Source organism: Octodon degus, unplaced genomic scaffold, assembly GCF_000260255.1.
Source record: "Octodon degus isolate 3935 unplaced genomic scaffold, OctDeg1.0 scaffold00090, whole genome shotgun sequence".
Classification (NCBI taxonomy): domain Eukaryota; kingdom Metazoa; phylum Chordata; class Mammalia; order Rodentia; family Octodontidae; genus Octodon; species Octodon degus.
In genome coordinates, this window is record NW_004524666.1 from 10,338,101 (window position 1) to 10,364,271 (window position 26,171).

At 41.9% G+C, this 26,171-nt stretch overlaps 1 protein-coding gene across 3 annotated transcripts in view; it reads left to right on the forward strand.

Moving 5' to 3' along the window:
• Nucleotides 1-16,621: 16,621 nt before the first annotated feature.
• Slc16a10 (solute carrier family 16 member 10) overlaps nucleotides 16,622-26,171 on the forward strand; it is a 130,868-nt gene continuing 121,318 nt past the window's right edge. For all 3 annotated transcript variants that reach the window (XM_004637498.2, XM_023722303.1, XM_023722304.1), the window contains exon 1: nucleotides 16,622-17,146. In XM_004637498.2, coding sequence (XP_004637555.1) covers nucleotides 16,822-17,146 — 325 coding nt within the window. In that variant the 5' untranslated portion in view covers nucleotides 16,622-16,821. The remainder of the gene's footprint in view (nucleotides 17,147-26,171) is intronic.

Consider the following 26,171-nt stretch of genomic DNA (forward strand, 5'->3'; position numbering starts at 1 on the left):
TTTTTACTACAAAATGGTCCTTCATTTATATCCCCCTTTTTTGTTTACTTTTGTCAGAGATGTATACTCCATTGCCATTCATATATTGTAGGTGCATGGATTCAGCAAAGTAATCCAATATAGTCCAGTAGTCTATAGTAGTAGTGGGTTATTCACATGACTGGTAATGTCAGAAGTTGTTGACTGAGCCTGTGACAGCTCAGCATATTAATATGGCTTTACTTTTTATACCTCGATTTTATACTTTTCTGCTGGATGGTTAAAACAAAGATAAAGCAAGACCTATATAACAAGAAATGTAACTTTTGTATCTGACAAAGTCAGTCAAATCCCCTCAGGACTTACCCTGAAACCCTATACAGCGTGGACATAGACTTTCGTACAATGTTGGAACTACTGAGACTTTAGGGAAGAAATTAGTGCATTTTTGGATGAATGCAGGTTAGTTGCATCATGTTAGGCAGAACTGTGAGCCAATAGTTGTCATTATTTGGAGATAAAATATGGATTGGGGAGATAGATTTGAGTGTTGAATTGACAGTGAGGGGGACTTGTGATCATTAATCTTGATTGTCAACTAAATTGGATTGAGAGATCCCTAGAAGATTAGTAAAACACACTCTAAGTCTGTGTGGTGGATTATGGGAAAATGATGGTTTAGAGCATGTCAAATCCTTGGCCCTCCTCTCTGGCTCTTTTTAACCCTGTCTACTTCCTGACTGCAGTGAATTGAGCCACTTTCCTCTGACATTAGTTGTATTTCTAACAATGGTTCATGGGAAAACATAGGAATCCCTGATGCCAGAGGTTCTTTCTACCTGGTCTTTTAGGTAGATTTTCCTATGTCTGCATGAACCTCCCCTCTGGATTCACCTTATTGTGACTTGGGAGAGCACATTTTCATGATGCCACCCCACACCTTCCACCCAAGCTAGTAGCCTTTGTTTGTGTTGAATCTGTGAAACACAGAGCCCCTGGGGAGGTGAGCAGAAGAGGAGTAACTGTTAAACAACACTGACTCCATGACACTCCATGGCTTTTACAAATACGGATACAATTTCTTGCACATTATAGGCCATTTAATTTCAGTAGGGTGCTTTACAAGAGACACTTACATAAGCAAATGGTTGGAAACACTGTTAAGATCTCTTCCTCTTCTTTTCCTTAGTACTGGGGGGGGGTGACTCTATGGAGCACTAAGCTACATTCCTAGCCCTTTTTTTTCCCCCTCAATTTCTTTCTTTCTTTTTTCTTTCTTTCCTTCTTTCTAAATGTATTTGGTACAGGGGTCTTACTACGCAGCTCAGACTCCTAACGATTCTCCTGTTTTCAGCCTCTCTAGTGCTAGGATTACAGGTATGTGCTTCTATACCTGGACTTGGTGGTCAGCTCAGTGTCCCCAGGGATGGGGCTGGTGCAGCATGTGGTGCTGGGATTGAACCCTGGCCCCTGCGCTTGACTAACTGGGCATTTAATATGCTGAGCTATTTCACAGGCCCTAGCCCTTTTGTTTTTATATATATTTTTTTCATTCTGAGACACGATCTTTTTTTCTTTTATGCATTTGATTGTTGCAGGGTCTCACTATGCAGCTCAGAATTGTGGTGATCCTCCTGTTTTCAGCCTCCCCAGCACTGGGATTGCAGGCTTGTGCCACTATGCCTGGACTCTGTGACCGACTCAGCCCACCCTAGGGGCAGGGCTGTGTGGTCCTTGAGCTTGCCTAAGCTTGCCTAAGCAGGAGCTTCAGTCCATTGAGCTTCTCGCTGGCTCCAGAGACAAGATCTTCTTTGTTTGTGGAACCAGGAATTGAACTCAGGACCTTGCACTCACGTGCTGTGCCGCTGAGTTATACTCCTGGCCTGAGACAGGATCTTCTTAAATTGCTGGGCAATAACTTGCAATACTCTTGTCTCAGTCTTATGAGTAGCTGGGATCACATGCCAGTTGGGGGCCAATCAGTCTCTGATCTGCCTAGAGAGAGGTACAGTGAAGGATAAAGAAAGAAAGACAGTGAGACACTCTTTCAAAGTACGTAGGGAAGAAAGGCTTGCCTCAGGATGGGCAGAGACAGATGCTCTGAGCTTGCCACTATTTATTGGGTGCACACAATAACCAAAGGGAGTATCAGATGATGCAGAGGGTGGCAGTGATCTTAAACTGATGGAGGTCTTATGTTAGTGAGGATCATTTTGGATAACTCGAAGGGTAGTGGTGATCTTATGCTGGTGGGGATCTCATGTTGGTGAGGACAGTACATTCTTACAATATCAGGTGGGAAGAGCTAGCAGGTTAATAAGTAGTTTGTCCTTCCCCTCAGGTGAAACCTTTTTTTGTTTTCTTATTACTATTCTGTTCTGAAGGAGCTAGGATGTTTTCAGCCGATGCAATCTTGCCCTGGGATGTCACAGCATCATGGGAGCACTGAGGCCTCAGCAGTGACTGGAGGCACATGGAGCTATGCTTCCTCATACGTAGCCAGCCACAGTCATAAGGATGTGAACGGACAGGAGCTTACTTTCTGGTTCCAAGTACTTTTCCCATGATAGCTTGTGTCTTCTACAGCTGGAATTGTGGGGAGGAGTGGAGAGCCTCAGGGTAGCATAATTTGGAGGCATTTTTCTCTGAAGATTATTGAACTTTAACCTGGTTTAAATTTCCCTAAGAGCCCTTGAGAATAATGGGTTCTGTCACAAAGAATTTTCCCTCAGATAAATAAGGCACTACACACACACAGCCACCCATCAGAGTATTCAGGGTGGCCTACCAATAATGAAATTACACTAAAAAACTGTAATGCAAGTTCTCAATTAGCTTTATTGTGAGTATGCTCTGACTGAATCATTCCCTAGAGGCTGAATGGCTGTGGTGATTGGAAATAATTGGGTTCTGGAACACAAAGATCTGAAGACCAGACTCTCGGCCCATGCACACTGAGCAGAGTGGAGATGCCCAGACTGCATGTAGCTCACAGGGTTTCCAGGAGCCTGGGGTCATCTGTGCCCTGTTCTTCAGAAGCAACACAGCTCAGAGCCCAGGAAGATACATGGAATTGGCTTTTATAGACATTATAGAGAAAAATCAGGCTTGAATTCTACATGCTTTAAATTGGATGTGGAGGACCAGCCAGATAGCTCAGCGGATTAAGGTGCCTGCTTAGGCAGATGCAGAGAAGGGGTTCGATCCCCAGTGTGCCATGGTGTCCTCCCCCTCCACCCCCCATGCTGAGCCAGCAATTGAGACTGGGTGTGGTGGCACTTACCTGTAATCCCAGCCCTTGGGAAGCTGAAAACAGGAGAACCACTACAAGTTGGATCTATGTAGACCCTGTACTAAAATTTAAAAAAAGTATCTGTTTAAGATGGAGACTCTAAATAAGATAGAAGACATTTAGGATTTAACCTAAGCTGTAAAACTGATAAAAGTTTGCTTTTGGTTTAGTTTTGGCGAGACAGAGTCTTGCTATGTGTCTCAGACTACCTTTGAATTAGTGATCTTGCCTCCTCTCCCAACTGCTATAGTTACAGGAAGCTCTACCACAGCTGGCTATGAAACCTGTTTTAAATTCTTGTGCTAATTATCCATGTTTTCTAGTGTTGCACCTTTCACACATTAGGCGAGCACGCTACTGTAATGAGTCAACTCACGTTTTATATTATAAATGTAAATTTTGTGCTTTCTGTTGTAAATGTATACTCACCACTGTTCTAAGTTGTTTAGTAACTAGTGACTGTTTCTTGCTCTTTGCTAAGATAAAATTCCTAGAACCGTCACCAATTCCTGTTACCAAAGTTAGCTTACAGAGATGACTTCAAAAGAAAATTAAATAGGCTTTAATTTCTTGTAACCTCCGGGCTATATGCAAGGCTGCCTGCAGGTACTCAGGTGCAAATTAACCAGAAACTGAAACAAAAGCCCCCGGAAATGTAGTTTGAGTTGTGGTCCCAATCACTCTGAAAGCATTATTTTGTGTCAGACAATGAATTTGTTTACCAAACTGAATGTGGTCATTCAATGAATTTGCTTATCAAACTCAACGTGGTTCCAGGGTTTAAAACCCCTTCCTGCTTTTTGGGCTGCCGCCTTTCGGTCCTCTCCTGCATGAGAGCGGACTGGGGGGCCCTGAGCTCAGTAATAAACGGCTTTCCAAATTCCAACCTGGCTGATCTGGTTCCTATTCTGAGCGACCCATAACAGCTACCACTGAGGCGCATGCTCCTGGAGCCCTATTAATTATCTTAATCTAGTGGAGCAAGCTTCATTGTCAAGATCAGACCAAACTGGAAAAAGTAGAGCTGCTTAATGGAAGTGCTATTTTTCAATTTCTCTAGACTTGTAAAAAATACGGTACATGAGAGTGGCAGGATCAGATTTTACAAGAAACTAGGTTATGGTCCTAGTACGAATTGCTGAATTATTATGATAGTCATCTAATATGGCTGAAGCCCTTAGAACAACAGCTTATCTCCTCAGAGACCACCTCTGCCTTCTTCTCCAACTCAGCCCAGGGTGCAATTTCCTTTCAGCTTTCCCGCCACCTCAGGGAAGGCTCCAATCAGCTCCTCGGGTGTATCTAATCATCCCCCTCAAACCCCACCCCTGGCAAAAGGCCTTAAAAGCCTCAGCCTCCCTTTGTTCCAATCCAGAGAATTCCTTATCTTCCCAAATTCTCTCCGTGTCCTCCAAGATAATAAAGCCCCTTTCCCTTTATAATAAAGCCCCTTTCCCTTTTTCCTTCAGCCTGTTTTTCTGCTGTGACACCACCCAAAACCTATCAGTTACTGGTCTCAGTGGTGGCCCATGTCTCTTAATCCCAGCTGTTGGGAGCCTGAGGCAAGAGAATGCAGTTCATGCCTGGGCTACGTAATGAGATTCTGTCTCAAAAAATAACAACAGAAACACCCTATAAACCACAAATAAACGGAAATAACAAAAACTTAACTGCTTTTTCTTTATTAGCAGTCAACCGAAACTTTTGTGGAGAAAAAACAATTCATTCCCCTCAAAAGGGCAAAGGGTAATAAAAACAATCTGAAGATCAAATGTCTGAGATTGACCAAGTAAACAAATAATATCTATAAATACCATTTTTAAAATAAAAATTTCTGTTGGAAAATATAGAGAATGACTATCAGGAAAATAATTTACGAAAAAGAAAATATAAGATGATCGGTCATTTAGGCCAGGAAGATGGCTCAGTAGAATAAGTGCTTGCCTGGCAAGCACAAGTGCCTGAGTTCAATCCCTGGTTCCACCAAAAGAAAAAAAAAAAGGATGATTTGTGATTAAATATGGCATTCATTGATAATCAAATGTTGGGAAATATATATATATATATAATGAAATTTCATTTTAATACTAAATTGGTAAAGATTTTTTAAAATAGTTCTATTATTCACCATTTCATGGGATACACTAATATTGGTACTTAGCTATAATACTGCCAAGAATATGAACCGACACAGTTGCTTTAAATTTTAGGGGCCTGGGGAGATAACTCAGTAGAATAAGCAATTGCCTGGCAAGAGCAGGATCCTGTGTTCAATCTCTGGTACCGGAAAAAAAAATTAGCATATATTAGGCCTTTAAAATGTTTATATGCTTTTCCCTGGTAACCCTACATCTAAAACTCCAGCCTCCAAGATTGTCAGAGATACAAAGATTTTTTTCATTAATCAAGTTTATTGGTATATTATATATATATATATATATATATATATATATATATATCACATCCATAGAGAATTTGTTCCTGTATATGATGCATCTTGATTTTTTTCCCCATAGTCTTCAACCTCTCTTCCCCTAATTCACAAAAACTTTGTTTGCATGTTTTTCCTTCTTCACATGTAATTACTTATACTGTTTATTGCAGTATTATCCATAATGATGAAAAACGCAGCATAGCTCGTATACACCGCTGCAGGGCTCTGGTTCTGGGCACATTTCCTGGAACTCCCGTGTTGACAGCCACTTTACTGGCACCCACTTGCCCAGCTGCTTTACCATACATCGATCTCCTGCTTCATGATGATAAGGAACAATTAACTAAATTACGTCTAACTTTATGGTAGAATAGTTTCTACTCTTTAGCATGTCTTTGAAGAGTATTTGATGATATGTGAAATAGTAATATATTAGTTAAATAACAATGCAGGGTACAAAGTTGTGTTTTATTATGAGCAGTCCATGTGCATATTAGCCTGGTAAGGCTGCTGTGTCAAAATACCCTCAAATGAATGGCCCAAAGAACAGAAATCTGTCTTTATGGCTCTGGAGGCTGAAAGTGCAAGGTCAAGGCATGAGCACCAAGTTTGATTTTTCCTGTGACCCTTTCCTTGGCTTGCAGACGGCTGTATCCTCTGGCCTCTCTTTGCTTGTCCTAATCCCATTTTACGTGCACATCACTCACTGGCTTAGGGTTCTCTCTGAGAATCTCATTTTAACTCAGTTATCTTTTCAAAAGGCCTTCCCCCAAACTCTGTCACATGCTGAGGTAATGAGGATTAGACCTTCAACATATGTGTACATGGGAGGACAAAATTAAGTTCATCGAAGTATAAAAGTTTGATTCTGATTTTTGCTGTACTTTTTGTTTTTGATACAGGGTCTCACTACACAGCTCAGACTCATAGTGAAGTGATCCTCATGTCTCAGCCTCCGCAGCACTGAGATTGCAAGTGTGCACTACCATGCCCAGTTCTGGGGCCAGCGCCTGGGGTTTCAGGACCAGCATGGCATGTGGTACTGGGGATTGAACTTGGGACCTGCACTTGCCAGGCAGGTCCTTATGCCAAGCTATCTCCCTAGTCCTCTGTTTTGTTTTCTTTTTTTAACGTATTTAGTACAGGGTCTACAGGGTCTCACTACACAGATTGGACAAATAGGGATGGATCCTCCTGCTTTCAGCCTCCCAAGAGCTGGGATTACAGGTGCATGCCACCACGTCCAGTATCCTCTGGTTTTGTGAATACACAGGACAAAAGAAGTTTGGAAGAAAGTACAGTAGGGCTGTGGCTTTGAGTAACTCCCTACACCAGGTTCATGCTATGTATTAATTGCTAGGTATGGTTGTTGATTACAGATCTGAGTAAGAAAGACCTTTCAAGGTGGTTTGTCAACAGAGTTCTAATTTAGTGAAGGCCTGCTAGATGTCCTTGGGGGCATCTTTATCTTATCAGACTTCTCTATCATATCTTTATCATAGTTTTGGATATAGCAATTTTAATTGAGAATCAAAAGAGGCCAGGAGTAATGGCACCTGTAATTTTAGCACTCTGGGAGGCTGAAGCAGTGGGTAATGAGTTTGAGGCCAGATGGGCCAATTCAGTGACTTAAGAAGAACTTAGCTGAGCATAAAAAAATAAAAAGGGCTGGGGACGTAGCTCAGTGGGAAGGCCATGGGCTTACTTCTCAATACCAGGAAAAATATTAAAATAGTCACTTAAATGTTTTGGTGATATTATACCATATTTTATTTCACATAAATACATGCATAATAGCCAAAAAAAAAAAAAAAAAAAAAAAAGGGGCCGGGGAGATGGCTCAGTGGAATAAGCGCTTCCCTGGCAAGTGCAAGGGCCTGAGTTAAATCCCCGGTTCTGCCAAAAATAAATAAATAAATAAATAAATAAATAAATGCATAATAAAAATAGTAAAAGTTAAGTGAATTTATTTAAGTTGTTTTATAATAAATAATTTTTACAACATTTCTGTAATAAGAATGTGTTAGCTCTGGATGGTGCTGTGTGCCTACAGCTCAAGCACTGAGGGAAGCTGAGGCAGGAGGTGTTACAGTTTGCATCTAGATGTCCCCCAAAGCTGCACTTGGTTATGCCAGAGTTTGTGATGGATTCTCGGGCCAATGCTGGGATTATGGGTGTGAGCACCACACCCTCCCTGGGACAGGTAGTGTGTGTTCAGCATAAGGGAGGGAAAGAGGCTGGCTCTCCGCTGCTCCTCCCTTTTGCTCTTGCTGTTTTGCTGTTTTCTGCCACCATGAACTGCTGCCCTCTGCCACATGCCACTATACCTTGGAGCCAGCTGAGTACTGACTGAAACCTTTGCAAACTGTGAGCTAAATAAACCTTTCCTTCTCCAATTTTGGATGTCAGGTACTTTGTCCCAGCAACAAGAGAAAAGTGACTAAGACAGTAGGATTGAAATTTTGAGGGGCCACGGAGATGGCTCAGTAGAATAAGCGCTTCCCCGGCAAGCTCAAGGACCTGAGTTCAATCCCCAGTTCCGAAAAACAAAAACAAAAAAAACCCACGACCACCAACAACAAAAAGCCCCAAACAAACAAACAAAACCTTTGAGTCCCTTCAGGATAGTTTAGTGAGACTAAAATAAAAAATAAAAAGGGATGGGGATATGTAGAGTGTTCCTGGGTTCTGTCCCCTGTACCAAAAGCAAAAAACAAAAACTACTTTTAACTGCAAAATAAACACATGTTGTTTTAAAATACTGAAACTATAGGATGTCCTTAATTTCATATTTTGTGTTTAAGTTTATTCTTTATCTCCATTCAATTTGGTTCAGCAACTATTTGTTGTACACCTATACTGTTCATAGTATAGTTGTAGTTCACAGGATCTGAGCTGTCTGAAAAATCTTTTTTAAAATTTATAGTACAGAGTCTACAGGGTCTCACTACACAGATTGGACTCGTAGTAATCCTCCTGTTCTCAGCCTCCCATGCGCTGGGATTACAGGCGTGTGCCACCATGCCTAGTCTCAGTCGGGGATCAAACTCCCTGTTGGTGCACTTTCCTAAGCAGGTGCTTTAGTCCCCTGAGCTATCTGGCCAGCCCTTGAAAATCTTTTTTAATTTAGTAACTTGTTTAATGCACAAGCTTCATGTAGCTTTAGTTTAAAAAACAAAAACCGTGAAACCATGACATTATTTCAAAGCCCTGGTGAAAATTTCTACCTTAGTTTGAAGGAGACTGAAAACTACTCTCTGGACTGTGAACATCGCTATTAAAAAAAAAAAAAAAAAAAAAAAAAGCCTACAATGGACTTGGCCAAGCATCCTTGTAATGCCAGCATGCTGGAAGGCTAAGAGGATGCAGGTTTCAGGCTAATCCCTGCAATTTGGTGAATTAGCAAGATCCTGTCTCAAAGTAAAAAATAAAAAGGTTGGGAGTGTTGCTCTGTGCAAAGGCCTTGGGCTCAACCCTTGGGACCAAAAGAAATGAAAAACGGAAGCCTTCCTATAAGTAAATTCCATTTTAGAATTGAGTCTTGAAGATTAACTGTATCCTTCAGTAAAGGGGAGGGGAGATGTTTTAGTTCATTTTGTGTTGCTATAATAGAACATCAGAGACTAGTTAACTTATGTAGAACAGAGATTTATTTCTTACAGTTCTAGAGACTGGGAAGTCAAAGACTGAGGATTTGCCATCCAGTGAAGGCATTTTGCTGTGTCATCCCAGAGCAATGACAAAGTGAGACAGCATGTGTACATATGTGTGTAGCACAGGTGTGCAGAGGTGGTGCCACACATCCTTTTTTTTTTTAAGATAAATTTTATTGAGAAACAAATAGCAATAAGACAGTTTCAAAACCAATTAGTAAGACAGTTTCAATAATTAATACATTGCATATTGTTGTCTTCATAGTGGTTATTCAGAGTACAAGATGCAGACATGATATTCTGTCCAAACACTATTAGTACAAATCTTTCTTCTCATTGAATTAAGAGAAAGTAGCTGTATAAATCTATCCTAATTATTTCGTATATGCAGATACAAAATGGTCCTTCATTTGTATCCCCCTTTTTTGTTTACCAAAGATGGGTATTCCATTGCCATTTAAATAATGTAGGTATGTGAATTCAGCAAAATATTCCAATATAGTCCAGTAGTCCATAGTCCTAGTGGGTTATCCATAGGACTGGCAATGTCAGAAGTTGTTGACTTGAGCCTTTGACAGCTCAGCATATTAATATGGCTTTACTTTTTATATCTTGCTTTTATACTTTTCTGCTGGATGGCTAAGACTAAGATAAAGCAAGACCTATATAATAAAAAATGTAACTTTTGTATCTGACTTGGTCAGTCAAATCCCCTCAGCATTTACCCTGGATCATACTTTGTAGATTCTTTGTCAGTGTCAGCCATGTGGATGAGTCACGGGTACATATAATTTTAAAAAGACATTTTCCCTTATTCTTTAGACTGGTCATTATTACACAGTATGCAATAGAAATATATGAAATAAAGTTGTTCCCTTGACTTTTGCTCCCAGCCCACCTGCTTCCCAAGGGTGATCTTGGATACATACATAAACATTACATGCATGTGTTGATGTTAAATGAAAAAACCCACATGAATGCAATTACTTTTCTAGACAGTGCACTGGTGAACAAATTTTTTTGAGATTTAATATTTCCTTTTTGTTTATAGATCTTTGTGTTAACACATATAAATATAAATTATTCTTTTCCTATTTTTCGTACTGGTAACACATCCTTTTATTGGGAACTCACTTCATCAATTCATTGATGAAGGGCTGAGCCCTCATGACCAAATACCTTGGCAGGTCCCACCTCTCTGCACTGTTGTACTGGGGATTTAGTTTCCAATATACAGACACACTGAAACCGGAGCAGGAGGTTATTTTCCAAACAGGCTCCACAGGGAAGCGTGGAGACAAGCATACCTGTTCCTGAAGTGAGAAACAGGCCTTAAAGCTGGAAAATAGGGTTTGAGCGAGGACAGGGTAGAGGAGGAATTAGTGGTGGCAGAATTTATTGGCAGCAAGACCAATTAGGAGATGATTATGGCAGTATGCCAGAAGTGATAAGCAACCATCAGAGAAGCAGCAGCTAGGAGGGCTAGTCAGAAGGCCTTGTGGAGGCTGGTGGCTCGTGGTGGAGGGCTCGTGCTGTGTGCACAAGCCCCTAGCTTCCATCCCTACCACTAAAAGTAGTTCTATTACTCTAATTAGCCAGGTGTTGTTGTACACACCCATAATGAATTAGAAGGATAACCAGTTCAAGCCTAGACGGGGCAATTTAGAAAGACTTCATCTCAAAAAGTAAAAGGGTTAGGAATATAGTTCAGTACAAAGGCTCTGAGTTCAATTTTCAGTATCACAAAACAGTGTAAAATAAAACAAAAGGAAAAAAAAAAACAACAATTAACCCCCGATGATGTTACCTACAGTAATTATAATTGTAGTAAGTGCTAACATTTCCCAAGAGCTTGCTTTGTGTCAATCATTGTGCCAGATGCTTTGTAGGAATTAACTTTTTTAATCTCTTTAAATCTTTTTAAATTCACTTTTTAAATCTTTTATGTCACTGCTGCTCCTTTGAGAAATGTTGAACTTCATTCTGAAAATATGGTATGCTGCATGATGCTTAGAAATAATGTTGACATTTCAATATTTGTCTGCAATTTTAATATACTATATAATTATTGATTTTCAATAAAGTTAATGAGAAAAAACTAAAAAAAGAAATAATGCTGACACATAAATATGAAAAACATTCTGGGAATGAGATATTAAAAACTCATAACCTCTGTGTATAAATACTATATGTAATTATTACGTTTCAGACATTGTTATTTACACATACATATACATTTTTATGAGAATGGGATCATGATATGCACAATAAACTTTATTTTAGGACAGTTTTATATTTATAGAAATATTGCAAAGATAATATAGGGAGTGACCATATCCTTTCATTCAGCTTTAAACTTATTATTTTACTTTTAGAATTATTTTTATTTTTCAGTGCTAGTGATTGAATCTAAATCTAGTTTAGCATTCTACTGCTGAGCTACATCCCTAGCCCTTTATTTTATTTTATTGAGACAAGATTTTTTTTTTTTTTTTTTTTCCCCAGTACTGGGGATTGAACTCAGGACCCGGCACTTGCCAGGCAAGCGCTTATTCTGCTGAGCTATCTCCCGGGCTTTTGCTGTATAGCTTAGGTTGGCTTCATTTTTTTGTTTGTTTGTTTGTTTGTTGTGGAACCAGGGATTGAACTGAGGCCCTTGTACTTGCCAGACAAGTGCTTATTCTACTGAGCCATCTCCCTGGCCCCTTAGGTTGGCTTCAAATTCCTGATCCTTCTGCCTCAACCTCCTGAGTAGCTGAGATCACAGGTACACACCACCATGTCTTGCTCTCTCTTAGTATCTTACAGTAAAATGCCACATTTTACAGCTAGTGAACCAGTATTGATACAGGATAGCCCATTGAAGTCCATACATAGTTTTTTCAAATTTCCTTAGGTGTTTTACCTAGCGTTCCTTTTCTATTCCAGGATTCCATCCAGGATATGCCATGTTTCCTTTGGCTTCTCTTGACAGTTTCTCAGTTTCCTTGTTTGTGATGACTTTGATACTATCAAGGAATACTTATGAGATATTTTGTAGAATGTCTCTCAATTGGGATTTGTCTAATGCTCCTCCTCCATTCCTTTTTCTTCTGGGATTGAACTCAGGACCTAGGCAGATGCACTATCCCTGAGCTACAGCCCCCCAATTTTTTGTTCAATGTGCTTTCTTTGCCCTGTAATATTTTGTGAACATTTCTCTTTTCTTTCTTTCTTTCTTTCTTTCTTTCTTTCTTTCTTTCTTTCTTTCTTGGTGGAACTGGGGATTGAATTAATAACTTTCAGTGTCAATAAATAGAGGGGAACATCATAATCTTTAGAGGTTATGTAGCACATGTTTAATCAGTTCTCTATTGATGTGTGCTTTACTTTCAGCTTTTCCTTATTTCCAGAAGTTCTTGGATAACATTTTTGCACATTCATTTAGTGCAAGTGTGTGACCATTCCTTACTTTATTATGTGATACCTAATTGGCCTCCTTTGTTTGTACAAAGGGAAAGTTAATACAGGGGAGCTCAGGTTGTTTACCTGGACCTGGACTGATGGATGATGGAAGGCAGATGACTCTAAGCTAACATTTATGAGCCACACAGCAAAGTTGCTGCTGCTTGCTGTTGTTGCTAATATTGGCTCCATGTGCTTTCTTTGGAGACCTAACCTGCAAAAATACCCTTTCAACCCACCCGCATCCTTATAGGATGCTTCAAAAGTATAGTGTTTTGGTTGTGGCAAAATGGGGCATATTCAAAAATAATGTACCCAAATCCAGAATAAGAAAAAGGAGATGAGGTCATCCCTTCCTCGGAGGGGAGGGTATTGAGCCTCTGCCCTATGAATCCAAAAGAGAATCATTGGGCTAATCAGTGGCTTTCTAAATATTACCTTCAGGGCACTCCACTGATGGGAAGCAGGAGATGGATTGGCCTCCATGCTCAACAAACAATGAAGACAGATCCTAGGGCAGGTTTATAGTTCCAATCCTTAATGGATCGCCACAAGATGGTTGGGTCTCTTGTCACCAAAACCTCAGGATGTGCAGGATTAGGTCTTCCTGCTGCTGAATGGGTGACATTGATTGGCAGAGCTAAACCTGTTGAAATTCCCACGGAAATCTGAGGACCTCTTCCATTAGAAATTATGAGTTTTGTTTTAGGAAAAAGCAGGGTGAACCTACAGGCTGTTGAAGTACTCCTTGGGATTATTGATTCAGACTATTTTGGGGAAATTCAGGTTATAATTCAGGTGCCAGATGTCTGGGTTTTTGATTTCATATAATTTTTTTTTTTTTTTGGGCGGAACCGGGGATTGAACTCAGGCCCTTGCACTTGCCAGACAAGTGCTTATTCTACTGAGCCATCTCCCCGGCCCTTGGGTTTTTGAACAGTATAGCACCTGGTTGATTTTTTCTGCAGCTCCTGGTCAAGAATAGATTTGGTGTTAATCAGGTATTCTTGCTTGAAAAGTTGTAACATGAATTGTTATATGTTATCCTGTTTCTGATTTTTGTTCTTGCTTTTGTTTTTACTCTTCAAAATAAAATAAAATTAGAAAAGAAAAAAACAATAGATTTAGGGGAATGAGGTGGTAACTCCCAGGAGGAAGTGCTCACCACTTAGGATGTCACAGGGTGCAATTTGTTAGTGTTGCGTCAGTACCGTTGAGATTAAGGAAGACTGTTTTTAGGATACTAGTGTGTAAATTAAAGGAAACTCAGTGTGTTAGCATTGTTGAAATTAAGGGAAAATAATGTGAATGTGTTGAAATTAAAGAAAATATTTTCAGAGATTGATGGAAACGTACAGATTGTTACAAGGGATAAAGGACTTTGCTGTGGGAAATGAGGGTGGTCTCAATCTGTGTGAGTATTAAAATTAAGGAAAAACATTTAGAAGGATAGAATGTATTTTGTTGCAGGAAATTCCCTCAAGCCTATACAGTGTGTTCTGTGGAGGATGTATTGTTTGCCATTGATTCTCAGGAACAGTTTACTTTTCTTTTTGTAGAAACTGAATGGGCTTTGATATTTGATAAGTCATGAATTATGCATAGCCCCAGAGAAAATTTTAACCACAGTTCTTGGGGTTGTTTGGGAACCCTACTGGTGTGGGGAGCAGGTTTTGTTTGTGTCCTTGTGGACAATGGATGGATGGTGTGGATATTATGAAGGTGCGTAATTCCACTTTCCTTGATAGTAAGAGCATTCTCCTGGAGGACAACAGAAGAGAACTATCCAGGAGGCAGAAGAACTCGTCCATCATTGAGACCTGCCTGGCTAGGAGCTTTGGATGGGCCCTGGGTGGGGGTGTGGGGGAGTAACTGATTGCCAATCACAACTACAACCCTCTTCAGCTGGAAGACAGCAGAACGGTCTTCACTTATTGACCCTCATGGCAGTTAGGGGTTCTTTCATAGAGGAGCACAGTTGGGTTGGTATGGGCAGTCAGACAAACTGCTCTCAAAAAAATCCAGCACAGATACCTTGCAGATGTGGGTGGAAATACAGTCCATGGAGGCTAGACCCCAAGACAAAGGATAGAATGACAATGCCTGCATACTTCCCCTAGGGGTGACTGATATTTAAATATTGGTATCATAAAAACAAAAAAGAAGGGAAGATGTGGGAGTCTGGATGAGAATTGAGGCCTAATCTGTCTGCTCTGAGAGCACAAAGGAAAAGTTAATACATCTGAGATCAAATTGTTTACCTGGGCACATATTAATGGATACTGGAAGGCAGATGAAGCTTATGTTACTTTAATTGCTTGCACGCATGTTTGGGTGAATAGAAGCAGGAGGAGTCAGACGCTTGGGGCTCCTCTGCTCACTAGAGAAAAGTGCTCCCTGGCTGCTTTGTGTGGGTGTTTTTGTCTTTCATCCCTGTTCACACTGCAGGGAACAGATTTGTAGGGACAAGTTCCTTACAGTTTACTATTTGCCTTGGTCAGCTTTCTGTTACTATAGCAAATATCTGAGATAATAAACTGAAAATGAGGAAAAGCTTATTTTGGCTCATGAAATTTCAGTTCAGTTTGGTTGACCTCATTGCTTTTGGGTCTGTGGTAAGAGCAGTACATCTTAGAGTATATGTGGTAGGGGAAGCCAGTTCATGTCATAGCCAGATATAAAAAATAAAGAGGTCAGGGTTTCTCAGTCTGCACTAAGGCCATGCGCCTAGTGATCTCCTGTTAGCTGTCATCTTTTTAAGGTTTCACTACCGCCCCCAAAATGCCCTTGGACTGGCTATGAAGCCTTTAATTTGTGGCCTTTAGGGAACATTCCCTGAACCTAACTATAGCATTATTCAACTTTGTTTCCAAAAGCATTTTGCACTTGGCTGTTTCTCACCCTGCAGGCACACTTTCCCTTGGTTGATGCAATTTTCTCTAGCTGGACTGGTTTTGCTTATCTTTGCCTATGATATCCTCTGCGTGATTCAGGGCTCAGCTTCAGAGCTACTTATTTGTTGTAGAAGCTCTTTTGGTATTCTGAAGATAATTTAATGGTGCCAGTCTACCTTTTGCCATTGGGCATGAATTTAAGCCTCCTACTCCACCCTGAACTTTTTTCTCACTAGTTTTTGAACCCAATACACTAGTTTTATCTTCCACTTATAGTGGTGAGTACAGAAGTAAATTGCATATTTTAAAGCACGTGAATAGCTGAGAAATTAAGAGGTGTCCTTGTCTACCCACACTGCACTGCATGCTGAGGGGGCCAGATAGATTTGAGTTTGTTTAAAGTGACTACAGCTGTGCATAGTTGAAAAACAATGTTTCCTAGATGGCCTCAAAAATGTTAGAAGACTTTAGTGTTGCAGTCTGTCTTTCCAAACGCTCATATGCAGCGTGCCAAATATTTAGATTGGGTATGAACCGAGGAATTGAAGTAATTAAGTAATTAATGAATCCTTCCGATTTTCCTTTTAGGTAGGAGATATAACCTGCGAAGAGGTGAACGCCCAAAACCAAACCCAGCCGGAGAGACGCTGTTAGCAGTTGAAGCTAACGACCCACTGCTGCTGACCCACCTAGGGCACTTCCTGGAGGAGAGACGCCCCCTTCTGTTCAAACTCCGTTCTGGAGTGGCGCGCACGCCGCGGATCACCGGGGGTTAGGTGGTGGTTCTAGAGGCCCAGAGCCGCCCCGCCTCCGCTCTCCGACGCCCAATCACCTGCAGCCTCCAGGACACGTCCCATCGCGAGCCACGCCCCCAGCCGGCCCGGCGTGGGGCGCCTTTAAGAAGCCGCAAGAGCCGCGCGTTCTCTCTAGGGTGTGCGACCCGGAGGGCGAGTCCTGTGCTGCGAGCCCCCTGGTGGCCCGCGCGCCGCCGCCCCTCGTCGCGCTCCTGTTGGGGGCTCCGCCGTCCTCGCCTCGGCTTCCCTAGCCCCCTCCCCGCGCGCTCCCGCCTCTCCTCAGCCGGCCTGCCGGGAACTCGCGCGCTCGGCGCGGACGGGCTGCGGGGCCATGGTGCCCGCCCGGGAGCAGCCCGGCGCCGCGATGGGGACGAGCGAGGCGCCGCCGCCCGGCCCCGCGTCCGCGGAGGGCGCTGCGCTGCGCGGCCCGGGACCCTCGGACGACTCCGAGGCGGCCGCCGAAAAGGTGGAGGTGGAGCTGGCGGGGCCGGAGCCCCGGGAGCCCCCCGAAGGCGGCTGGGGCTGGCTGGTGATGTTGGCGGCGATGTGGTGCAACGGGTCGGTGTTCGGCATCCAGAACTCCAGCGGGCTGCTCTTCGTGTTCATGCTCCAGACCTTCGAGTTCAAGGACGATGACAAGATGGTCTTCAAGACAGGTGAGGCCCCGAGCGCATCCCGCGTCCGAGGCGCGAGCCCAGCCGGCCGCCCGGGCCCGCGTGTGCCCCGCTGGCGCGGGGTCCGGACGCAGGCGCCGCGTGTGTGGAAGTGAGCCGCAGCGTTTACTTGCCCAGGCTTCCTTCTTTCCTCTGGAGAATGGGCGTCAAGAGTGCACAGCACCTTCCTCTTACGGTTGGAAAGCACTTCTGACACCATGGCGTGAAAAGTGTGTCGTGGCTGCGCGGGTTGGACGGTCCGTCTGTCTGCCGGCGTGCAGAAGGCTGTCTGTGGTGGAGGACCACGCGGGAGTTTGGCGAGATGAAATAAACGTATCCCAAGGTCACAGGGAGGGACGAGGGGAGCCGTTGGAGAGCCAACCCCCCCTCCTCGCCCCCGTGCTAAATATAGAAGCACAGGAGGCAGCCGAATCCGAGCTTGGGGACTGGGAAGAGGAAGGTTAGGGGTTCCCTGCTTGTGTTCTTTGACATATTCTGCCATGCTGTAAAGGACACGCAGAAGGCGCACACTCAACGTTTTCCCCGGGTAGAATGCTTTTACCTGCCTTGACTGAGGAGGGAAAAAGTCCCGGGAACTGTGTATAACACTTTTACATGAATTATCTCACCTCATCCTGCAAAGCAGGTGTTGCCAGCTCCATGTGGGGGAGAAAACTGAAGGTTAGTGAAATAAAGGGGTTTGGTGAGGAGCAGAATGGAGACAGGACAGACATCACCTGACTTTAAGGGCTAAATGATTTCCATTGTTACTGAGTCAGTCTCCCTCCCTGCTGTTCAGGGAACTTTGTAGGATGAATTATATAATTAAGGTTTGAAATAAAGGTTTAAACCTTACTTTTCTATATTTTTTTGACAAATATTCCTTAAGTCATTAGTGTACAAAGGATAAGACTAATAAATTCTAAGACAAAGGTAATGTTGACAGTTTAAAAACCTTATGTAAATACTGTAGTATTACACTATTTATATCTTTCTGCAGCCTACTTCAGCATCATGTTTAGGATTTATCCACCTCAAATTCTTTTTATTTTAACATCATATGATTTTCATTATATGAATATATTGTGCTTTATGCATCATTTCTTTAATGGACATTTAGATTGCTCCCAAACTTAACTGTAAGTAATGCTGCCATGAATATTCTTGTACAGTGTCTCCTTGTGCATGTGAGTAAGGTACCATATTTAACTCAGAATTTCTATTCCTTAAATGTGTACTGTTGAAGCTACTGTGTTAAAAATGTAGTAAGGATGGCAACCTTTGTAAATCCCAGTAGGCTACATATGTGTATACAGTACTACACAAAGATTTTAGAACCTTTCTATAAAAGTATTGGGTATGTGGGAGGAAAAATGCAAATAGGCAATATTATGGTTAACTTCTTTTTTCTTGCTGATTCTGGGGACTGACATTCCTAGCCTAGTGTTAACCTTTTAAGACTAGTTTCTGCATCATTCAGCCTATTTTATCTGGAGTCACAGATTTTTTGTTTCTTTGTTTACTTTGAGACAATGTCTCACTATGTAACTCAGACTGGCCTTGAACTCAGTGTGTAACCTAGGCTGACCTTGCATTCTCAGCAATTCTCCTGCCTCAGCATCCTGGGTTCTGGGATTACATGAAATTAAAAGCACACCTGACTGGGGTCATAGATTTTTTTTGGGGGGGGGCGGCTCATGGTGCTGGGAATTGAACTCAGGACCTTGTACTTGCCAGGTAGGCACATGTGCCACTGAGCTATATCCCAGGCCCATAGATTTTTTTTTCCACCATAGATTGTTAATGTGATCAGAACAACTGTCCTCTTACTCACCACTGCTTTTACAAACTCAGATAAGTAGATTCTATTGGTTTGGGTGTTGTTTTTCTTCCTTTTTTAAATGAAAAGAATCTGAATTATATCCTCAGACTTTTTCATTTTGAGATAGGATCTTGCTAAATTGCTCAAGCTGGACCTGAATTTATATTCTTGTCTCAACCTCTTGAATAGGTAGGATTTCAGGCATATACTACTGGCCCTGGCTCATCTTTTTTGAGAGGGACAGAGACAGAGGACAGAAAGAGAAACAGAGAAACACAGCAGATCCACACACAGATACTGTAGCTTTGGCAGGAATCAGAATTTTTTAGTATTGAAGTTCACTCATCTCCATAGTTTTAGTTGGCTGTGTAGCATCCTTGTATTAGGTAGCTGAAGTTGAGTGCATTAGTCTGTCTGTCTGTCCGTCTGTCCGTCTGTCCTTCTTTTTTTTCTTTTCTTTTCTTTTTTTTTTTGTGGAACCAGGGATTGAACTCAGATCCTTGCGTTTGCCAGTCAAGCGCTTATCCTACTGAGCCATCTCCCCGGCCCTTTCTTTCTTTTCCAAGTCAGGTTCTCACTGTAGTCCAGGCTGGTGTGATTCCCCTGCCTCACCCTTCAGAGTCCTGGGATTATAGGTATGCAACGCCATGCCTGCCAGTCAGCCGCTTTTTGCAAATGTAACAAATACTTGAGGTAATCAGTGTATAAAGACCAAAGGTTTATTTTTGCCTCGGTTTTGGAGGCTCTTATCCATGGTCAGTGGACCTTGTTGCTTTTGGGCCTGTGGTGAGACAGCACATCGTGGCAGCATGTGTGCAAAGCTATTTACCTCATGGCCTATAGAAGAGATGCCATGTGTGACCCCAACAACCTAAGACTTCCCACTAGACCCATCTCTTGAAAATTCTATCATCTCCCAGTAGCACCAAGCTTGAGAACCACAGTTTTAACACATGGGCCTTTGGAAGATGTTTCAGCTCCTAACTGCGGCAGTGAGGCCAAGGAATGGAACTCTTGAACTGTTTGTTTTCAGTCTAGATGACTAGTTTTCTCTTTTTACTCAGTTCATTCCTTGACAAGTCTTCTAGTCATGTTTATGGATATATATCATGAAGACAGTTGTGACCAAAATTTTTTTTCTTCTTGTAAACCATTTTTTAGGGCCAAGGAGATAGCTCAGTAGGATGAGTGCTTGTTTGGCAAGTGCAAGGTCCTGAGTTCAATCTCGGTACTACCAAAAAACAAACAAACATAAAGATAGGTATGGCAATGTATGAAGATCTTTGTGACTACCATGTAGGAGTTTGCCCAAACTAGCTTGTGTTACAAAGGGATCCTACGTGATGGCCTTGTATCACACTGCAGCTGGGCTGAAAATGGATTTTGCTTGGTTGGTAGGTAATGCATATGTAACCAATACATTTTTAGAGCTGAAAAATAACCAATCTCAATTGTGAAAAATGTTTATACTGTAATCTTACATCACTTATCATTGAGATCTCCCCCCATAGACATAGACCCCATAAACATAGACATAGACCGACATAGACACACACACCGCATCCCACCTACCTCATACCATATTTTTTCATCAAGTCCTTCATGTATAATAGGCACTGAAGTATTCCTGAATACCTGCCTTTCTTTTTTTGCAGTGAACCAGGGCCTCATGCATGCTAGCAACTGTACTACTTTAGAGCCACATCCCCAAGCCCAAACTGCTTTGAAATTTGTAGGTTTTATCTAAATTTTGCTAGTCTAATGCTGATTCACCTCTGATCAAATATATGCAAACTTAAGGCACAAGATAGATGGTCTTGAACTTGTGTAAGGCTTTCATTTTTCAAAGTTTTGGTGTATGTTCTATTCATGGCCAGCCTTAGGAGGGCAGTTAGTTCTGTCTCTTGTTTTCAGCAGCTTATTTACAATATTTGATTAGCCCAGCAATACACTGGGAGGTGGTAGTGGAATGGGAAAGGGGGTCTCTGAATGATTGTGCACATTTCTTGAGGCTAAGCACATTTCATGCATTTCTATGTAAGCCTGATTGTAACCCCTCAAGGTGGGCTGTGGTAGTATCTTTCTTTTCAGATATGCAGACTCTCAGCTCACAGAGCCGAAGTAAGCAAAGAAGCCAGATTTCAATCTTGGGTTTATTTGACTCCAGGAGCTTGGCTTTTAACCACTGATCATATTGTGCTGCCTGAAAGTCTGATATTATTTTATGTTTTTGACTAGTGATTGTTTGAGTATTATACTAGGTATTCTGGGGTTAGAAATAGGCCTGAAAAATTAGGGTCCCTGTTTCCAATTATTAATGTTTCATTGAAATGGAATTTTGAAACTAGAAACTTTCACAGAGAAACATGATACTTGAAGCAAACATGGTATTTAAGCAAAGGCCTGTAGCTTCCCTTGCAGAGCATTGCTCTCTTGGCTCCATCTGTAGCAGGACAGGACTTCTACTGGAGCTTTCTTCCAGAGGAGCTCTTCAGTGTCTCACTGCATAGTTCAGGCTGGCCTTGAACTCACCATGTTTCTTAGCCTGGCCTCAGACTCTGTAATCGTCCTTCCTCAGCCTCCGTAGTGCTTGGAATACAGGTGTGCACCACCATGCCTTTCCTCTCTTCTCCTCTCCTCTCCTCTCCTCTCCTCTCCTCTCCTCTCCTCTCCTCTCCTCTCCTCTCCTCTTCTCTCCTCTCCTCTCCTCCCCTCTCCTCTTCTCTCCTCTCCTCTCCTCTCCTCTCCTCTCCCCTCCCCTCCCCTCCCCTCCTCTCCTCTCTTCTCTCATCTCCTCCCCTCTCCTCTTCTCTCCTCTCCCTTCTTCCTTCCTTTTTGTATTTAGTGCAGGGTCTACAGGTCTCACTGCACAGATCAGACTCATGGTGATTCTCCTGTTTTTAGCCTCCCAAGCGCAGTCTCAGCAAGCCCCGGGCAGTGGGACTGGTACTGCAAGGCACCGCAGAGATCGAACCCTGGTTTCAGCATCTGCCTAAGCAGGTGCTTTAGTCAGCTGAGCTGTCAGGCCGGCCCTCTCTTTTCTTGGTATAGTGCCATGATACACTGAGATCTTGCTAGGGCATTAATCTCTTTGTACTCATGTACTTTATTCATGGAAAGACAATTTTTAAACTGGCTATGCAGCAGATTTGGTTATATTTGGCAGATTTGTACATGCATATAACATACTTTTGTCATTTTAACCCCAATTCCTCCTTTTAAAAAAAAGATAATCATAACAATGAAAACAAGTTTCAAAACAGGTTATCAGAACATTAACAAAAGTTGATAATTGACTTTTAACAAATACCAATTTTAAGCATGTCTGTTTTTAGAAAACAGTACTTTGGGCAGTTAATGATGAATCAAACACTGGTTCCTATCAAAAGGTCTTGAAAGGGAGGCTGTCTTTTCGGTGACAGATTACAATGACAGTCATGAATTAAGTCTCAGTGTCTCTGTCTCTCTGTCTGTCTCTCTCCTCCCCTCCCCCCCTTCTTCCTTTCCTTGTCTCTTATTGGCATCACTGGGGCTTTGAACCAGAGCTTTTGCACAGAGCTATGTACGTCTCAAGGCTTTTTTTTTTTTTTTACTTTAATTTTTTGTTTGGCCAGCTCAGCCCACCCTGAGGGCAGGTCTGGTGCAGCATGTGGTGCTGGGGATTGAACCAAGGTCCCCTGCACCTGCCTAAGCTTGCCTAAGCAGGCACTTTAGACCACTGAGCTATCTTGCCAGCCCCATGGCCTTTATTTTTTGAGACAAGGTTTTGCTAAGTTGTTAAATTCTCAGACGGGGCTTGGGTTTTGATTCTTCCTGCCTCAGCCTTTGAGAGTGCTAGGGTTATGGGTGTTCACCACCACACCCAGCTGTGATGTTTTTGGGGCAAATACATCTTTTTAGTACTTCTCATTTTTTCTTACCAGCCTCTCTGAAACTGCAAGTCAGTGCCTCCTGAAAGTTTGCTTTCCTTCCACGTTTTCACATTTATGATTATATTGCTATCTACTACAAAGAAGTTCACTCTTTTCCTCAGAAGTCTTTAAATGCTGCAGAAATGAACTGGCAATAGAGTAACAGGAGAAAAGCCAGAATGAAGTTATTTGCTTATAGTTTTGTGTCAAATAGTTTTGGGTTGAAGGTCCAAAGATTGGACAAAGAGGGTCCTATCTTCAAATAATAGACAGAAGGGAACAGAACCCATCCAGGCCTGTGTGTTCCAATTGTTCTTGAACCCTCACTTCTGGGTGTGGGGCAGGACACTTTTTGAAATAGGGGTCAAACAAGTTAGGTCAGAGAATTTCTTTGTAGTTAGCTCTTACATAGATAGTGTGTGTATGGGGGTAGAGTAGTATTTTTAGGTTTTATGACTGTCTTTGGGGAAAAGGGCTCTGGTTTCTATTCCCTGTCTTCTTGGGAATAGGAATTCTAGTTAAAGTTTGTCTTGGGGGAAAGTGAAGGCAAGCAACTAGGACAGGAGATCAATTTGCTTCTGAGATTGTTTCTGAACTCTCTGACTTGGAGTATGATTTTCTAAGCCCCAGTGTTATAGAAAGCAGTTGAGTGATAGAGTTAAACTATGGGAAGTTTTCGCTGTGGAAGTTGGAGCTTAATCCTACTGTGTTTTGCCTTTTGGTTTGGCTTGGTGGAGAAGGCTGCCCATATAACCAGTCATGTTGATATCTTAGGAAAGTTTTTAGTAACAGTGCTTTGTTGAACTGGCTACAGTAAATGAGTAACTTGGCTTATGCTCCTGTATATCTTTTAGTATAAGAAAAATACCAGATTGTTTGCATTGCAAGAGAGGTGGAAAAGCTAAGGGAACTTGCGTATGGCAATAAATACGTCTAACCTGCTTGCTAACGTCAGTTAGTAGAGCAGTAACTTGGTTCCAGGAGTTGAGAATAATGAAGAAATGAGTACGGTGTGAGCACTTTATTCCATTTTCAGAATGTTTCTGATTCAGAGCATCACTGAGTAGTAAGTTTGCCTGTGGTGCTTTATCGTGAGGTTTTATCAGTAAAGTCAACTGCTAGAAGAATCAAATCAACCAAAACTGAAAGCTTAGCAGAATTACTTTGAGAGAGGTTTTGAGTTATAGTTTAGATGGATGGCACGTTGGGCTCTTGATGTGGTTTTGTCATCTTTGTATGGGCACGTGTTCAGTCCGCGCTGGGGTTCCTGAAACTTCAGTCCCTGGCCTGCACTTCCTTCACTTTTTCTGCCACCCTGTGGTGTTTAATAAGCACGTGGCTTTAGCCAGTACTTTGGGCTGTTATTCCCAAAGCTCTTTATCGTGTTCAAGACTCATTCTATAATTTCTGGATAGTTATATTTGGGTATACATGTATGTTATACTCAAGTAAAGTGAATTCACTTTTTAGCTGCTCCTACAAACTCCCATCACCCAAAACAACAGCCCAACTGCATAGACTGTTCTTTGAATCCCTTTGCATTCTCGCAGTGCATAACTCCTCTGGTTGCTTAAGTCAGAAACTTAAAATTCATCTTAATTCTTATTTCTTCCCTTCCTTAATTCTTTTGTTAACTTGCTGTGTTTCCTTCCTTAATGCTCCCTCAGTTGGTCCTTTACTGGTGTGTCCATGGTTCATGCCTTTATTGCGCTGGGCCTTGACATTTTTTTTTTTTTTTTTTCCTGTACTGGGGATTGAATTTAGGACCTTGGGCTTGCAAGGAAGGCACTTATGCTGCTGAGCTATCTCCCTGGCGCAGGGCCTTGATTATTGAAATAACCTCTTAATGGTACTACTTGTTCTGTTGTGTACTTGAATGATTTTTCCTTTCTCTTTCTTTCTCCCTTCCTCCCTCCCCCTCTCCCCCTCTCCCCTTCTCTCCCCCTCTCTCCCTCTCTTCTTCTCTCCCTCTCTCCCCCTCTCCCTCTCTCTCTCTCTCTCTCTCTCTCTCTCTCTCTCTCTCTCTCGCTCTCTCTCTCTCCCCTCCCTCTCCTCCTCTCTCTCTCCCTCTCTCCCCCCTCCCCCTCTTTCCTTCTCTTCCTCTTTCCCTCTCTCCCTCTTTCCTTCTCTCCTTCTCTCCTTTTCTCCCTCTGTGTGTATGTACTCATGCACTACTGGGCCTTTGCACTTATAGCTATGTTCCCAGCCCTTTTAAAAATTGGAGAGAGTCTCATTAAGTTACCTAGGTGGGACTCAGGCTGGGGGATCCTCCTGCCTCAGCCTCCCAAGTGCTAGATTTGCAGATGGATGCCATGATACTTGGTTTTAAATGATTTTTCAAAATTATTGGACTACATCATTTTTCTGCTTAAATGCCACCAGTGGTGCTTCTTATTTTTAGGAAAATGTTGGACTCCTTGCCACAGTTAAGGCTTGCAAGCTGTGGCTCCCACCTGACCTCCTGTTCTTCTGTGCTGCTTGCGCCCATTTTGCTTTCTGTGCTCCAGCCAGCTCTGAAGGTCTTGTGCTTGCCCACATCTGTTTCACTGCCTTTCTGTGCTACTGAGGGTACCACCCTGCTCAGTGTGGTTGCTAAGCCTTATGGGATTCCAATGAGACGGTTAACTATTTTATTCCTTAAGTCAGAACCCTGAAACATGACAGTGATTTTATGAAACATGTTATATTTTTGATGTACTAGGAATGATGATGGGGTTTGGTTTGTTACCTTCATTTATTTTTTCTTTTTTCTTTTTTTTTTTATTTTTTCCATAATTTTATTGACAGACAAATAGCAATGACACAGTTTCAAATCAAATTGGTAGGATAGTTTCAATAATTAACACATTGCATACTGTCTTCCTAGTTGTTATTTACTGTACAAGATGAAGACATGATATCCTATTTACAAACACTATTACAACAAATCCTTCTATTCATGAAGAGAATGTGACTATATATCTGTCCTAACCATTTTGAATACACAGATACAAAATGGACATTCATTTATGTATCCCCTTTTTTGTTTAGTTCCATCATTTGAATATTTTTTTTTGACATCAGTTATTTTTATTTTAAAGAAAAAAAAATAACATCAATGGTAAAAAATTCTCAAAACAAGATTTTAGGAGAGTAACAATGGTTAGTACATTGTGCATTGTTACTGCCAAAGTAGTTTCTCATATTACAAGATATAAGCAAGAAATATTAAATAAACAACATAGGTACAAACCTCTTTTTTTTTAAGTCAACAGAAAATGGAAATATACTTTTTAAAATTTCTAATACTAGGAGA